Raw genomic sequence first — 18,200 nt, 5'->3', positions numbered from 1 at the left:
TAAGACTAGAGAGTAATAGTTGAGAAACCTGACACAAATGACTGGCCCCGCCCTACCCCAAATGACCTTAGATCATGTCGCAGTCCCCTACCAGGGCCCAGGAAATGATTCTCCGTTAATTTTCCTCATAGACTTTTCAAAAAGTATTTATTTAAAGACCTTTTAAGCGTCGTACAAAGCCAACTCTTGTTGTGACAAATCATGACAACAAACACAATTTTTTGGCCCAAAAAAACGGCAGGTTACAACACCTTTTTTGTTTGTTTTTCGTCTTTGTAATTATTTGTTTGGTCCAAAATATTGTGTTTATTTTCATGATTTGTCACAACTCGAGTTGGCTTTGTCTGCGGCGTAACAGTCTTTAAATAAATACTTTTTGAAAAGTCTATGGGAAAAATGCATTGGGAATAATTTCCTGGGCCTGGCGTCGTCATGACAGGGGGCGGGACTGCGACGCTCTATAACCACACAGCACAATAATTGATTATCACAGGATTTTGATTTTCAGTTCTCTTCCATCTTTCTTTTTCTTTGAACCTTTCCTTCTCGCTCTTTTCCTTTATCATATAGTTAATTGTGCTGGACCATCATGACTCAAAGATTTCAATATCACCAGAAATATGGGCAATTTTTAAATTTTAAATTGTTGTTGTGTATACCTATCAGCAACTCAGAGTGCTGCTGCTCAAGAGTTCTACTGCTGCTGCACCTGCCTTGAAACATCAAAATCCAATGAATATGTGTAAAAAAATAAATTCTGGATTGTCCTGTGCCAGTGCCACAGCAGGATCAAGCCAGTGCTGATGATTAGAGGACTGACAAATAGTTTCAAAATAGCTCATTCTCTTTGCCTGCTATTTACAATTTCAAAATAGCACAGATTTGTTCTCCTTTATTCCTTCTGTACATTACACATTCCCAAAACGGAATCAATGTATAATCTGTCAGAGGCAACAAACTATAAATTATATTGCCAGTCTTGCATTTCATTGCCGTTTTCAAATTGTGAAATCCAATTAGACATCAATAGATTTAGAGAGGGAAAGTGGAGGTCTCTCTTCTGTGGAGAGATCTTAATTAGGGAGTTAATTGTCAGACTTTGAGGAAATGTGGGGTTTTCATAACAATAGGAATGCTAATGTTCCTTTGGAAGTGAACAATGGGGGCCTGTCTGATGTTAATAGTTCACAGAGACAGTGAATAACATTACAAATTAGTTAGTACATAATTTGAAAGTGTAAATCAGTCTGTACCTGTGTGGGGTTTATCTTCTTGGGGTGATCTCTAGGTATGTAAAGATGTTGACACCAGTGCTCAGCCAAATAAAGCCTTGCTTCATGGTGTTTATTCATACCTCAACAGCACAAAACAAAAGGTCAGGATCATATCTTCATGATGTAGATTCTCAGACCACATTAGATTTTTTATTAATTTTTTTATATCATAATGTTCCTTGTCTGTTTTGACAAGAATCCTGGGACAGCTCAAGGAACATGAATACACCCCCCCCCCCCCCCCCTCCATGTGTATAGGTGGGAATCGGATGATACATCATGATAGTGATTCAATCTTGATCTTTTGAAATTTAGTAGTAGACAGGCAGCTTTTAGGTTTATCTAACTGATTTGAATTTGTATAGACCTCAAATGATGTGTTATTAATTGGTCCAATTCTGCACACAGACTACGGGCTCAGCCTTAACAAGGTAGGAGGGTCAAACCTTTATCCCAGATTGGTTCAACACAACCCAGTGTGGTCCGGGGATGAGAGGGCTCTTATTGTCCTCAAGGACTTTGCCACATTCATTTCAGGAGCAGCCCTTTCTCATTATTTACAGACACACTAAACGATGGGCCCCAAACAATTTAGAACAGATCCTTTTATTTCCACAAGTGCTCAACATTTCACTGTGCACTGGGTGCCCCCCTGCGCCCTCACCCGCTCCTTTCAGATACCTGTAAGTGAAAGATGTGGGGGACACAAAAGATATCTTAAACTTTCCTTTTCTACCATTCTGTAAAACAGGTCCATTTGAAAGCCTTTATTTGTGCAAAGCCTCTCATTAACTCTGCTCATACCTGCCTACCTCAGCTCGCTATTGCTTAAGTGCCGGGTCTTGTAAAAAAGCTACCAATTAGTCCCCCATCAGCTCCAATTAATGGAGACAAAGCCTGAGTAAAGATAACTCAATGAGAGGGAGATGTGGAAGGATACAGGTCTGTGTGTGTGCGTGCGTGCATGCGTGTGTGCACGCACACACATGGCTGTGATGCACGCCTGCCTGTGTGCATTGGGGACTAGGCCAGCACAACACAACACAGTTAATCACTTAAGAACCTCTGACCATTCAGCAGTCCTCGGCCTCGCTGCAGTGCATGTCCATTCACTCTCCAGGCTCCTCAGAAGCCTCCTTTCTCAGGGGACAAGTGTTGTTGTCCTGGGAAGACTGGCCCCCCAGGGGTCCCAGAAGAACAGCCATTCAAAGTTCTCTACCTCTACCGCAGCATATAAAGCACTCTTGCAATCTCTCATTATTGTCTTCTCAATCTCAATGCTTCCTTAAACTTAGGCTTTGACAAGAGCAAGCTTTCAGTGGTTTTTTAAGGGTTTGGGGGTGGGTGGTGGAGAGGATGTATGTTAAGAGGGTGCCTTTCGCCTCATTAGAATTTAATTTGCACTGTCCCTTAATTTTGTTGAAGGGTAACAATGCGTTTTCTATCATGATCTCCAATGAATAGAGGGTTTTTGGAGCAGTTAGAGCCACTAAATGTGTTATGCATTAATTAGTAAATTGGGTCCTCTCTCTGTTCCCATTCAGGGTGTTTGTTGCCAATATAATTATTTTTAATTAATTGATTACTTACTTAATTAAAACCTTCATTCCAACAGCAACTATAATTCATTCATCATGAAACATTTGCAATGGGAATCTTGTTGGGATGTGTGTGTGTGTGTGTGTGTGTGTGTGTGTGTGTGTGTGTGTGTGTGTGTGTGTGTGTGTGTGTGTGTGTGTGTGTGTGTGTGTGTGTGTGTGTGTGTGTGTGTGTTTGTGTGTGTGTGTGTGTGTGTGTGTGTGTGTAATCATTTAAGGCTTGCTCGCCAGAAGGGATTATGAGGTAATGTTATTTGCAACTTTGTTCTACCTTTTTTCTGAACAGGATGCTCATGCTGTTTGTTAAACAGATGTGCTTAGGTCTAAAGTCTTAGGCCTTTGATTTAGGTCCCTCTAGTACAATTTGTATCCTCTGAAAATAGACTAATTTAAAAGCAAATTAACAGTGGTAAACAATGATGTCGTTTTGAATGAAGATGGCATTGGCATCTGTCTATAAGCTCTTTGTTTTGTAATTGTTTATTCTGGTTTTCTTACATACTTAAGTCGATAAAATACGAAATAGTGACCTACAAGCTCACAACGCGTGCATTGTGATACTACAGAGCCCCTAAGGGGACATGTTGTGGGTGCATAATTATGTGAGTTTGTACATCTGTGATTTTCACTATTTCTATTATGTATGTTGAATTTGTTTACATTTTTGTGGTATACCTTGTTTTGCCAATGACTTACCCAAAGTAGGGACACCAAGTTGAAAGTGGTATAGTATAGTATAGGCTTAAAAAGACAATGTTCTATAAATGTCCTCAAGGCCACATGAACAGATTATGATTATGTTTAAATTATTAGTATATCAATATTATCATATATGAAAAGGTTGTTTGTAATAGAGGGTATGCGCATGCTTAAAGTGAATGGCACATCGAGTGGCAAATCGAGTGGCAAAGCAACATGCAAAGTGAGTTTAACATTGTTTAATACAATCAATTAGGACTTCTGTGTGGATGTATGGGCTGTCGAGGCCAGAAAGTAGTTTTTTGCCACTCAGTAGGCATTCCTGCATAACTTCCTGGTTTGATGATGATATCACGCGCATACCCTCTATAATGAATGTATATGTTACAGTGTTTAAAGGATGTTTAATAATAAGACACAGTTAAATAAATTTGTTCCATGGACATAATGGCTTTTTAGCCATAGGATGTGATTTATAAAAACTCAAATTCTATTTCAACATGGTACCTATGCATCAGTATAACTTTGAAAATACACACTATTGTAATGAGAATGCCTGGTGTAACAAAACAGTACTCTCATCACTGTATTGCTCTGTCGACAAAGACTGAGCTATTTAATGTCAATGAAGTTCATTTGAACGTGAACTTAATGACTCTGGCCATGGGGGTTGACTGTTAATCAGGACAGTAGGCTAAAGGCTATAATATACAGTATTACCTACCGTTTACACATCCTGATGCCACATGCCATTGCAGTGGGGGAACGTTCAGCAATTTGATGGCATTTCTATAATTGTATGATATATTTGTGGTCCAAGAGCAAGGCCGTCTTTTAATGGGGTGGTTGTATTTAGATCGTGTCAAGTTCATGTCTCACCTAGACACAGGATATGACTTTTACCTGATGGTCAAGATTCCATGTATCTCCTGCATGAGCAAGCAGGCAGGCTCTATTAGCTCAATGGTCAAAATGACAGCACAGGAATCCGGGTTCAAATCTGGGGTAGAAGATGAAAGTTACATAATAGTGGAGCTTTAACATTAGATAAATAATAAACACCCTTGAATAAATAATATATTTTAGTCTTGTCTATAATATCACAACCCTTATTCGTACTTTAGCACATACTGTACGTAAACCTTTTACTACTGCATTGTCTAGATATTGTAAATTAAACACACACACACACACACACACACACACACACACACACACACACACACACACACACACACACACACAGACTCAGGAGCACCGAGTAGGACAGAGAGAGAGAAAGATATGTTGAGATGTTTATGTCAATATTAAAGGACGACATCACTACTTCAAGAAGTTTAAAGGGACACTTCACCCTTTTTGCAAAATAATATATGTTAATGACGTTTAGAAAATTTAGAACACTTTCCTCTGGTCTTTATGTGTGTAATATGTGGTTTTAGATATTTTAGATTTTAGCAGTGTCTACTCTATGATGTCACAGACACTGGTCTCACCCCAGGAAAGTGTTCTAAATCTTCTAAACGTCATTAACATATTATTTATTTTGAAAAAAGGTTGAAGAGTCCCTTTAAGTATCTCAGGGTCTTGTTCACGAGTGAGGGAAGGATGGAGAAGGAGATCAGCTGGAGAATCAGAGTGGCAGGGGCGGTATTGCAGTCAGGCTGTACCACACTGTTGACAAAAAGAGAGTTGAGCCACAGCCTGAAGGCAAAGCTCTCCGTCTACCGAGCTATCTTCGTTCCTACTCTCACCTATGGTCATGAAGTGTGGGTCATGACCGAAAGAATATAAGGTCATGGATACAGGTGGCCGAAATTAGTTTTCTTCAACGGGTGGCTGGCACCTGCCTTAGAGATAGGGTGAGAAGTTCAGTCACGACTCAGAGAGAGACTCGGATTAGAGTCGCTGCTTCTTTGCTTGTAAAGGAGCCAGGTGGTTCGGGCATCAGGTTAGGATGCCTCTCGAGCGTCTCCCTATAGGGAGGTCCTTGATGCACGTCCCACTGGGAGGAGACCCCTATCTTATTCTTCATATAATTGGTCCTCACTAATGTTCATGATAAAAACCACACATTTTTCCTACTCTAATCTGAGTCTCATAGGAGGTCTGTGCCTGTGGGCAGTTCAGAAATCTGCCTTATAGGCTATCATTGATGGGGAATCGAAGCTAATAGAAACTGCAGGCTATTCTAAGTGGAAAAAGTGAAAAAATCCATGCAAAGGTGGTGATTGCCATCTAGTGGAATATGGCAGGGACTGAAATACAAATGCAGAGGTTGGAGTATTTTAAACATCTGAAAACATCTGCTCAAAAATGTTCAGGTGCTTCTCTAGCTGCTTAGTTAGAAAATGAAAGTGTTTCAAAAACAACAAAACCGTTGATAAAAGTTAAATATATAAATTAAAAGTCCCTTTTAAGTTTTTATCATGATATCATGATCAAAATTAAACTACTGAAAGGAAATATATTTAAGCTGGGCAGCTGACACCAGCCTGAAATACACATGTTAAGTTAAAACCCACAGAAAAACACATCTTCGGAGATGCCAAACTGTTATTTGGCAACTGTTGCATGTAGACAAAATGAAAATGAAAGTGTATTTCATAAAAAATAAAAAAGTATGTATAAAGGAAAATAAAGTAGTAGGCCTACTGGCAAGAAATGTGGTGGTTCTTACCCCATACTGTGGTCTAAAAACACACCTGAATCATACTGTATTTACAATTTGATAAGATCACTACTTTGTTCAAATCAGCTGGGTTTGATTGCATTTACGGTACCCACTGAGTGGAAAAGTGGTGATGGTTGCCATCTAGTGGTTTTAGTGAGTTACATGTGGGTTTTAACCGTTCACAACTGATCAACATTTAAAATCACACAGTTCACCCTGGTTTGTTGATGAGCTAACAGGTGATCAATGACAGAGACATTGGAAGGTGTCGATTCATGGCTACTGTGTGTGCAATATGAGAGGTTATATGAAACCCACGGGAAATGGAAACGTTTTACCAATATGATTCATTGTGCAACATGCTTTTCCTTGCTGTACTGAAAATGACACCACTTTGTTTTGGTCAGCAACAGTGGACAACAGAGAGACAGACTATCATGCAACAATATAGGCCTATGTGTTCCGAATCGATTATAGAAATAACATTTACCAATACACAGGATAAGATGAACAATTCTCACTGAGTGAACGTTCATATTCAAGAATTATGCCATGATGCGCTCCTCTAAGTCATATATATAGTTCACACATTTAATGATAAATACATTCATATTTATGGTAGATAACATAAGTAGGTAGGGTCGATATCAGAATACAATTTGGGCTAGATAATGGGAAGTGTACTTTGCCTGACTCAATGCAACTGCAAAAAAGTCACTCATTCATTCACTGCATTGCTTTCACACTCAAATGATCACCTCAAACCTCAAACATTTTAAAATCATTCAATTGAAATTAATTAGTGGAATTTCATAATCATTATTATTATTATTGCTTACTGAGCGAATCGTATAGTATAGTAAAGTGAACCAAAACTACACAAATTAAGTTTCACACCAGTTATGCCTATCTAAACATGCTGGGCTTTTTTTGTTTTTGTTATCGTAATTTATTGATTTATTTAAGCTCCATTAAGCTGCCATTAGTGGTCCATTTTGTCATATAGATCAGTGATTTTCAACCAGTGGTCCGGGGACCACCAGTGGTCCTTGAGGGGTTCCATGTGGTCCCCAGCTAAGTGATGGAGAGTTGGTAACCAAATCAACCCTTATAAATCTTTAACTCTTGAAAGTATAAAATGAAACCAAATTGACCCTTTACGGTCCAAATTATTATTAAAACATCTGTATTACCTAATTTACAAGAAGTCTACACAATTAGCGAATGTAGAAGAATTGTTACTTGGATCAATGTTTTCCTGTTATCTCTCCTACATTAAGTTAATTAATGTGTGTGTGTGTGTGTGTGTGTGTGTGTGTGTGTGTGTGTGTGTGTGTGTGTGTGTGTGTGTGTGTGTGTGTGTGTATATATAGATATGTTTTTTAATATTTTCTAATATATTTAAGTTTAATTTTATGATAGTGAAGTCACTTTGATTGGGCAGAAACCTTGCCCAAAAATGTAATCATACGTCATAGATATGTCTTAGATGACTGACATCATAGGCTGGCCACATGAAGTCCAAAATCCACATTGGTGCCACACTGTTCTCACATACTGTAGATCCCGAGAGCTACATGATTCCGTTATCGTTATCCTTTCCACCACAGATAAGAACTCAGTAAGTGTGCTCCCCCCAACCCCATGAACCTATTTGGGATGTCCCAATTTAAGAATAAATGATAATGTATTCAACGATTATGTACAGTAGACAAACCTATTTAGAAGTTTGATTTGAGTGCTGTTGATGTTGGGCCGGAATTCACCAAAAGACTTGAGGGACAAGAGGGCCTGAAGGATCTGGCGGAAAATAATATAAAGCTAAGACATCCAATGATCATTTTTATACAAAAATAAAAAATAATTGAAATACACAATCTTGCATAATACAAAAATAGATATCTCTGATCAAAAGGCATACGTTATGTTTTGTAATTAGTTAAATAAAACACATTTAATATTTACACCTGCCATAACCAAGCAATGGAATCCATTGTCTTCAAATTGTCCAACCGGTCTGATCAGTCTCGAAATGGTTTCCTTTTGCGGTTCCTCTTTAATCCCCCACCAATCCAGGGTTTTTGGTCTTTGAAATCTTCCCCGGAGCCCATATCAAGGCTGTCCTGGTTGTCCCTCCAGCTATCAGGGACCATGGGGATGTTGTCGTCCCCTGAGGAATGCATCGGTCGGCCGTACACCTTGCTCTGCAGATCAGCAATGTCGTTGCGTATGTCTGCCATTAGCAGGAGCAGGAAATCAAAGGAGCCTGGTGGTCCCTGAGGGTCAGGTACAACAGAACATTAATGGAAAGAATTCACATACATGTGGCACTCTTTCTCAAATACACACTGCCTTTAATATAAGGGTGTAGTCATGTTCTGTTGACCAGCCGAAATCAGCCAACATTCTCACATGTCTCCCCCCTCTTCCACTCCCTCCATTGGCTCCCGGTTGCTGCCCGCACAGGGTACAAAACACTGATGTTGGCCTAGAAAGCAACCAAAGGTATTTCACCCCCATATCTTCAAAGTCTGACTGATCCTTGATCCTGATCCTTGATTTCTATGTATTTGATGTATTACCATGTGTTGTTCTTGCTTACTGTAAATCACTCTGGATTAAGTTTTATCTATGAGGCCTGGGCCGTGGCTCAGCGGTCCAGGCACCTTGGCCGGTAGCCCGAGTCTGGCAGTGTGCCGCGGGTTCGACTTCCGATCCCGACGGCCTTTACTGCATGTCACTCCCCCATCTCGCTCTCTCTCTCCCATTTCCTGTCAGCCTATACTGTCTGTCCCTCTATAAAAAATTAAAAATATATAAAATAAAGGCGAAAAAAAAGTTTTATCTATGGGATGATCTTTATCTATTCATTCTGTCTCGTCCTTTTCTGTCTCTGAATCAAATAGCAAGGTGACTATTTATTGACCTCTGCCCTTTGCAATTCATCACATAAAATAAGAACCTGTTTCCTGTTGCCTGCCTTCCTTACAGATGTGTGGACTTCATGGTAAAAATTCAAACCGCCCACCATACAACTAATGTGAAAAACATGGTGTCAAGATGCAAACTGTGCTCCTTTCACTAAGGAAACACTAAGGATAATTCATCAGACAAATGCAATTGATTGTCCAGAATTGCTGCGGAGAAAGATTTAGGCCTACTAATGACTTTATGCTATCTAATGTATGTAACGGTCCAAAGCCCCCCACAATAGGACTATGAAGTCATTGCAGAGCAGCAATGGTCAAAGAAAAAATATACAAGGGAAATAATGAATGTGACCTGCTCTATCGACATTTCTCAGATGCATATTTGTATAAAAACAAATAATAATATATATCTCTATGGTTGTTTTGGGTATAAAAAAATAAATCACACCCATGTGAAGTGAGGGGCGCTAATAGGCTATATTAAAGTCTAACTCATGTTGATTTTTTGATGTAATGGTGATGTAAAACAAACGGTGCCAACACAAACATTAAACGCCATTAAAGGAGAATTCCATGCTAGAAGGCTTTCTATTTTTAGTTTTATTTTATTTACTTTATTTGTAGTTGTTATGTCCCCAACAAAGAGGTCCAGGAGTTATTTTGTGCAAAAGTGCATTATTGGCTATTTCCCCTAATATAAACCCTCAATGGGGGTTGGGTTTTTGTGCTAATTCGCTTATTTACATCTAAATAAGTAGTAAAGTGTGCCGCTTGGGATACTATTGACATTATGAAGAGAGGATATATACAAATTATTTTTATTTTTGAGCGATGGAAATAAGCGAATTAGACACCCCATAGTCCCTTTCAATTCAATGCAATTCAATGCAATTCAATGCAATTCATTGAGGGCTTATGGTAGGGGAAATAGCCAATAATGCACAAAATAACACCTGGACCTCTTTGGTGGGGACGTAACAACTACACATAAAGGTAAGAAAGCCTTCTAGTATGGAATTCTCCTTTAACCGAGGAACATTATGATGAAAATTTCCCCTTCATTGTCAATGGCGTTTACAAAATAAACATTGAACTAAAGACAAACATTAAACCTGTGTATAGGAGAGGCTAGAGCCCCTCAAAAATACAGCCTTGACTTTCATAATGATCAAACATTTGTTTTTGCAAAATTAGATATAGAAGATAGCTTTGACGTTTTGGACACAGTAGTAAACCTACCTACTTTGTTACCAAACCTTTATTTATTTACTCTTTATCCACACAGTAACATCCAGAGCAGTGGTTCCCAAAGTGGGGTCCAGGGACCCCCAGGCCAGGGGTCCTTGAGGTAGTACCAGGAGGTCCTCAGCTAAATGATAGTTACCAAATGGACTCTTATGGGACTGTACCTCTGAGAGTGTACAAATGGAACCAAATAGATTTGGTTCCATTTGTACACTCTCAGAGTTAAATTAACATTGATTTTACAATATAAATTTGTGGCCAGAGATAGAAATGCCATTAAATGGGGGTCCGTCTTTAGACTAATCATCACTAATGCATGTCAAACTGGGGGTGCTTGAAATTGGGGGGTGTTGAGAATCACTGCTAGAGCCATACAAATCTTCTCTTATGGGGTCCCTGGCATACAGTATCTCTTCAAATGGGGGTCCACGGGCTAATTAGTGTCAATTTGGGGGTCCTTGACACAAATAAGTTTGGGAACCACTGATCCAGAGGTTTGCCCATCACTGCTTGTAGGGAGGCTAAAGTCTGACTTATTAGTTATTTGGTCAACAGAGTATGTCAAATTGTCAAGTCGTTAATGCCACGAGCTGCTTTGTACTGTTTTAGGCCTCAGTTTAAATTATGATCTAAAAATAAACATATTGTTACTACTTTTCAGTCAGTGTACTTGGTAAGTTATTGTCAATTATTAACATTAAGTATATACTTAATGAACACACTAGGTTAGGATTACCAGATGTCGGTCACATGAATGTGTTGTGTATGATAAAACTATTTACATACAGATGGACATGATCTTTTTGTTGTATTTCTATACACCATCTTACAGAGAGACAGTGTTTTATTGTATTTCATGTGCATTGTATAGATGGGCAGTCTTACTGGTGGTCCGGAGGGCCCAGGAGGACCTCTCTCGCCCTGGGGAAACAAAACAAATATTTGGTTTAGATGAGTTACAGTCAGTAACTTACAGTGGGAAGAGGCATGGAAAGACTTCATTGTATTCAGGGCATCTTCTTGGGGGCCTATAGGAGAAGGAAACTTGGCATCCCTATTTTGACCAAATACTTTAGGGGTCCCTGTTTAGGCATACCTATTTTGCCATCCTTACGTATCCTAATTCTAGAGACCCTAAATAGGATATGAAAGTTAGGAAATAAACATTTAATTCCAAATTATTGTTCAACAAAGGATAAATGCTCAGGCTGCAAAGTATCATGGCCGCCTGACTGTTGATTTAAGGTTCTAAGGTAGCTTACACACACTGGATTAACTTCTGTGGTTGTTACTGATGTTCAGGGTCACACTGGGGCTGTGAGTGTTTTGGCAGATGGTTCGAGTTTGTTACTTGGAAAGATAAATTGCTATCGCCTTTAAATCTATCCACAAAAGTGCCCAAGCTGTGGTTAGAGAATAGCAAGGTATGAGGTTATAAAAAAACACAATAACCTTCACGGTTCCCTAAATTATCACTCAACTAAGCAAGCACACATTACTGTGGAGGGATAACGTGAAGGTATTTTTTTTTTTTTTTTTTTTTTGTCTCTTATAATTATGTCCACTATGGTTTGCATAACATGGCTGTGTAAAAATAAACAAACATAATCATCCATTAGACAACAATCAGAATAGTAATTATTAAACTAAAACAACAAAACATGAATCTCTCAGATCTATAATGAGGCTGTGACATTTAATCATACGAGGGAATAATGTTCTTAATTATTATAATGATAGTTCAGTTTTTCTTAAAATCCTTGTTTCTAAGAAACAGTTTTTAAGATATGTTTTGGGCTTTTTCTTATTTGATAGTGTAGAGTAGACTGAGAGGAAATGGAGAGAGAGAGAGAGAGAGATGGGGAGTGACACGCAGCAAAGGTCGTCAGGATCGGGATTCGATCAGGCTGGATTAGCAGACCAGCCGTCAGGGCCTCATTTCAGTCAAAGTTTCTGGAGTCAGTAACCTTACTTAGAGGTGCATTAGTCGTGTTCTGCATTCGTAAATTTTTCTGTCCTACTGTCCAAGCTGCAATGTACAGAACAAGTGAGAAAACAACTTAAATGAACTACCATTAAAGCTGCATAACCCGCTTCCCACCCTATTTAATCCATGTCTCTCCCCTGCGTAATACGCTAAACCCGCTATTTGTTTTGTGTTTAATTTGCCGTTTTTTTATAATTAAAAATAAATAGCCGATTTGTCACGGACCTGGTGACGAGGCCGTCACGTTATGATGACGAAACCGGAAATCGACCCGTGCTCTGGGCTGCAAGGGCTTCTGGGAATATGAATTCAATGCAAGTGAACGGTAGTTTCCCTCACTGCTTGTTGTTGCATCGCATCGCAAGTCGCGACGGTGTACTATTTTCCGGTTCGACAACAAACCATGGAACTATTTTCAGGGGGATTTTCATGGATCAAAGGCACAAATACTTTGGCGTATGCTCCAAAGGTAATTAAGCAATCTCGGCAGCCTCGGTATATATCACCTTTTAATCTAAAGCCGTCAACGTGTTAAAACAATGTGTTGTCTTTTACGACTAAAAGTGGCCAAATTTGACTGAGGGACTGCCATTAGATTTTTTTTATTTTTGTTTTGTCATGTCATATGAAAGCAGGGAATCATAGCTTCATATTGGTTGTTCAGTTTGACCCACCAGTTTTGGAGATATGGCGTATAGTGTAATGTCTTGCAGAAAACAGAGAGTTGAGGAAACAGGCTTGAAAAGTTAACTTCTGTGGTCTCTAACATTACACCTAGCTACATGTTTAAGCATTTATTTCATATTTACATGTCAATTTAAGCTCTGACACTTATTTCAGACATGCTCTAGAATGTGAAGAGTCTGCCTGTGCTATTAACTCATTTTGGATAAAACATTTATTTCGTTTTTTTCCTCTGGTGAAAAGCTGGAGTTTGCGCGATGGCAGGCTCTCAGTCAAATCTGGTCACACTAAGGGTCTTTTCACATCGATTCTGGCAAAACGGCCTGTATACTAGTCTCATGTTTAGTATTAGTATACTCACTAGAAGTACTCCTGCTTAGAACTGTTGACAACCACTAAATGACTCATGTTAATTGAAATAATAGATAAAGCATGACTAGATGTGAATTATCATATCTTACCTTCATGCCATCTTTTCCAAGCGCTCCTGGGGGCCCCTGTTAAAATAAAATAAAATCAAACCAAAAACAAAACAAATCAGATTATCATGGTTCATGTTGCATGTGTCATCTCTGCACGTGTATCGTTTTAATGAGGTTTTATGAAATGATTTCACATGAAGACAGAATTCCTTTAAGGAGTCATAAACGCATCACTGATCTCATCATTGTGGTCCATCAAAGACACTTTGGCCCGTTTGTTCGGTCCGTTTTTTGAGTTGACGTCAATCTTATCATGAGGTGTGTGGGACTTCACCACATCAGTTGTTGGACTGATCTTTGGATCGGTCTGGTGACTCATACCGTGCTCCACACGCGTCACCCTGGAAACCCTGAGATGCAGTCAAACAAATTCTCCATTTGGGACGGCGGCAGATCCTCTCTGAGCTTGGCAACTAATTCAGAATCAGTATGAAGAGGGGATCTATCCTGTTTTGGTCAGCAACCAACCCTTGTGTATACTAATATAATGGTCCAAAGAGTAACATATAAACATTGCTCTTTTGTGAATATCCCCCCTCCCCACCCCCGGTTCACCGGTTTCCAAGGTTAAAAAATAATAAAATGATGATAATGATGAATGAATCCAATTTGGAACCCATGTGTACTGCCTGGGCAAGCTGACAGACAGACACAGACACACACACACACACACACACACACACACACACACACACACACACACACACACACACACACACACACACACACACACACACACACACACACACACACACACACACACACACACACACACACACACACACGACTGTGCCACATTACATAATCTATAAATTGCTCATCTCCTACAAAAACAGTGTTATGTACTGTAGCTCACGGTCTGTCCCGTACTGTACTGGTGAGTCGCATGAGTGGCTCAAGGTGTTGAAAGGCTGATATTTCAACATCCAGCTTGCATAAACAGTAGAGATTTCCCAACCCCAAACTACTACGCATGAATATATCTCCGCTGTAGTTATACCACGCGCTCTGGACGCAGGTCCTGAACATGAAAGTGGTACGGTCAACTCACAAAGACAAGATGACCCATGAGCCTCACCAAGCCTCGAGCCAATGAAAACACCACACATGCGTCCAGCAAATCCATCCAAACGTCTCGGCTGTTATTATCATTAACATATGTCAACCAGACTAGTGGACTTTTCATTTTGCACTCAAATCTTTGGCAGTACGTGTGTGTATGTGCGTAAATGCATGCATGCATATTGGATATTATTGGCAGGGTTGGCTATGATTTTCAATCTATCTTTCATATTTGTCAAATTGAGATTTTTGTATTTTTTCCCCATGGATAATGTCGATGCAGGGTGTCTTGTCCGGCTCCCACCCTGACTCTGTTCAAGAGGATTAAATCCACAAGGACTCTGCTGGGGCTGAACCAACGAGCAGGGAAGACAAGGACATTGAGAACGAGAGCTGTGAGCTAGAATCCCCAGGAGAGAGCACCAACAGCCAGGAAGGTCACAGTCAGGACATTGACACACGCACGCACACACGCATGCACACACACACACACACACACACGCACGTTTTTTTTTAAAGCCTACAATGAAGCCGTCCAGGATTCTGGTGAGCCATGACCAACACCTTTGATTCTGTGAAAACATTACAAATTAAAAACACTAAGCAAAAGGGTATTTATTAAGTGTAGTATATCATATAATTATTATTATATATTTATTTTCTTCACAGAATCAAAGATTCTATGGTCATGAATGATTCACCAGGATGCCTGTATGGATTGAATCTATAGGCTTAAAATAGTTGATATTAATATTTTTGTAAATCTCGATGGGAAAATATTAATTGTTAATGAATTAAGAGTTTTCGGTGGGTCCAGAAAGCCATGCCCACTGCTATGCTCTACAGCCGTGGTTTTCAACCTTTTTCATATCATTATTTATTTGGCATTTGATCCATAGACCACCATTTGATGAGATTTAGCCTCGCAGACCCAAAACTGAAGAATATTTAGTTATCGGTGGATACGATTCTAAAAAAGAACACTTCTTCCATTCTCTAATTGTGTAGACTTGTTGTAAATTAAGCAATGCAGATGTCTGACAATAATGTAACTCTTGAGAGTGTAAAATGAAACCAAATGGACCCGTGCAGGTCAATGTGGATTCATCTTACGCTCTCAAGAGTTAAAGATCTATAAGGGTCCATTTAGTTATCAACTCTCCATCATTTAGCTGGGGACCACCCTCAAGGACCACTGGTTGAAAACCACTGCTCTACAGCTACGGTATTTCTACTGACCATGGGTCCACGTCGGCCCTGTTTGATGTGAGACAGGTCTGGTGACGGTCCCATGGGTCCCATCAGTCCTCTGGGGCCAGGTGGACCAGGCGGGCCAAGCAGTCCTCTAGGTCCCGGGGAGCCCTCTGGGCCTGGCTCTCCTAAAACAATCAATGAAATGACTAAAGTAACGCAAAACCAGTTCAATCGCAGTACTAGGAGTCTAGGGATTCACATTTCTTTATGGCTGTTGGTAGGGTGTTCCACATTTTAGTGGCATAGGAGCTAAATGCAATTATTTGAGACGAATCTAGGTTGCACGTGGTTTGTTAAACTCCCTCTGGTGTTGTGATTGGTACTTGGGTATCTTAGTGCCATAGCGAATCTTGTAGACCAGATTGTCAGACAGACAGACAGACAGACAGACAGACAGACAGACAGACAGACAGACAGACAGACAGACAGACAGACAGACAGACAGACAGACAGACAGACAGACAGACAGACAAAACTGTAATAAACTGTAAATTGTGTTTCACCTGGTGGGCCAGGGGTTCTTGGTAAGAATGAGTGTGATGTGAACATTTTTTCATTGGTCATCTGCTCGTGGACCTCTGGATTGTTTGGAAGCATGGTGATCTGAAATAGGAATGGATAGATGAATGAATGAGCAGAAGAAAGAAAGAAAGAAAGAAAGAAAGAAAGAAAGAAAGAAAGAAAGAAAGAAAGAAAGAAAGAATATTGTGCAAAGTGGAAAATGTTTACATAATTTTAAAGTCTGTGTGTGTACAAACAGGCAGGCATCAAACCGGTAGCTGTCTTTGAAGCTTTAATTGATTAGCACTGACGAGCACAGAACAAGTTTGACACTTTTATCGCCCAATCAAAGGGATCAATTAAGAGCTCTGTATACGTATCTATATACTGTAGCACCTTTTCAAAAACAAGTTTACAAAGTGCTTCAAAGTAAACAAAAATACAATAACGATCTAAATCTTTTTTATTTACAGTGCAACAGATTAGAAAAAGGTCAGTGTCCTCTTTTAAAAGAGGACACTGAGTGTGCCTGCCTGAGGTCCCCAGGCAGTGAGCTCCACAGCTGAGAGGCCCGTAGGCCTATGGGAAATGCCTCGTCGCCCTTTGTGACAAGGCCAGATTTTGGAACTGTCAATAAGGCCTTGCTTGATGATCTCAGGCAGCAGCCTGGCTCATAGGGAGTTAAGAGATCACAGATATAAGCAGGAGCCTGACTATTCAGGGCTTTAAAAACTAAATCTCAAAATCTATTCTAACACTCACAGGTAGCCATGCAGTGAAGGGCTGCAAGCACTGCTATAATGTGCTCACTTCTCTTTGTGTGTGTCAAGAGTCTGGCTGCTGCATTTTGTATCAGTTGCCGTCTTTGAATATTTTGCTTACTGATACTTGAATAAAGTGCATTACAATAATCCAATCTGGAGGAGATAAATGCCAGAAGCCAGAGGGATATGTGCACGCCTTTTGCAAGGAAACACACCAACACAATAATATAGTGGCTGACAGAGGGAAATGAGGGAAAAATAAATAGGCTTAAATGTTACTTAGTTTCCCTTTAAACTTTACAAAGTGTCTGAGACCCGGCCCGACTAATTAGCATAGATTGTAGGCCCTAAAACTTCGGGCCGGGTCGGGTTTGGGCAGAATTGGAGAACTCTATGACAGTAAAAGTTAAACGCCAGTCAGCACCATCTTCATAATAGATAAATACACAAACAGACAGAACAAAACTATTATTTTACATTATAGGTGTGGCTTGGGCGTTACATTAATAAAACCAATCACCGTGCCAGATGCTATTGATTGATTGATTGATTTATTAACAGTTTGCAGAATTACAGTGTATACATTTCAAGTACAACTCAATACAAAAACTGTTAACTGTGAGTGGACGACACCATAAAGCATTACACTTGTTTACAATAGGGCCCACCATTTTCAATTCATCATTGCTATTGCATGGCATGTCACCATGCAGCCTGGACAAGCCATTATCCACAGTGCTATCATACGTCCAACGTTGCTTTGAAATACATTTTTATTTGACACACAGAATTATCACTCACACATTGCTGGTTATATACAGAACTTTAAATTAGAGCAATCGCTTGTGTTCTGGATCAATTCAACTGAATTGTCTGTGTGGTTATAGCGAATGCAGATCACATGACATTTTGTTTGTCTTTGATAAACTTAAGTGGCAACTGCTGATAAAAACACAATTTATTGACACAAGGAATTAACAGTCACACTTTTGCGGATTACAGTAAAAGTGTAATGTCAATCGCTTTCACAATCACTTAATTCAGGC

General features: G+C 39.7%; 1 protein-coding gene across 1 annotated transcript in view; it reads right to left on the bottom strand.

Annotated features, from left to right (window-relative positions):
• Nucleotides 1–8,081: 8,081 nt before the first annotated feature.
• The window catches only part of ccbe1 (collagen and calcium binding EGF domains 1), a 55,164-nt gene continuing 45,045 nt past the window's right edge, over nucleotides 8,082–18,200 (bottom strand). Inside the window, exons 7-11 of the mRNA XM_083793578.1 lie at nucleotides 16,393–16,492; nucleotides 15,875–16,014; nucleotides 13,553–13,588; nucleotides 11,306–11,341; nucleotides 8,082–8,521 (exon numbers count right to left, since the gene is read on the bottom strand). Of these exons, the coding sequence (XP_083649704.1) occupies nucleotides 8,267–8,521; nucleotides 11,306–11,341; nucleotides 13,553–13,588; nucleotides 15,875–16,014; nucleotides 16,393–16,492 (567 nt within the window). The 3' untranslated portion in view covers nucleotides 8,082–8,266. The remainder of the gene's footprint in view (nucleotides 8,522–11,305; nucleotides 11,342–13,552; nucleotides 13,589–15,874; nucleotides 16,015–16,392; nucleotides 16,493–18,200) is intronic.

The sequence above is a fragment of the Protomyctophum parallelum genome, assembly GCF_964188405.1.
Source record: "Protomyctophum parallelum genome assembly, chromosome: 21".
Classification (NCBI taxonomy): domain Eukaryota; kingdom Metazoa; phylum Chordata; class Actinopteri; order Myctophiformes; family Myctophidae; genus Protomyctophum; species Protomyctophum parallelum.
This window is presented reverse-complemented; position numbering and strand designations above follow the sequence as displayed.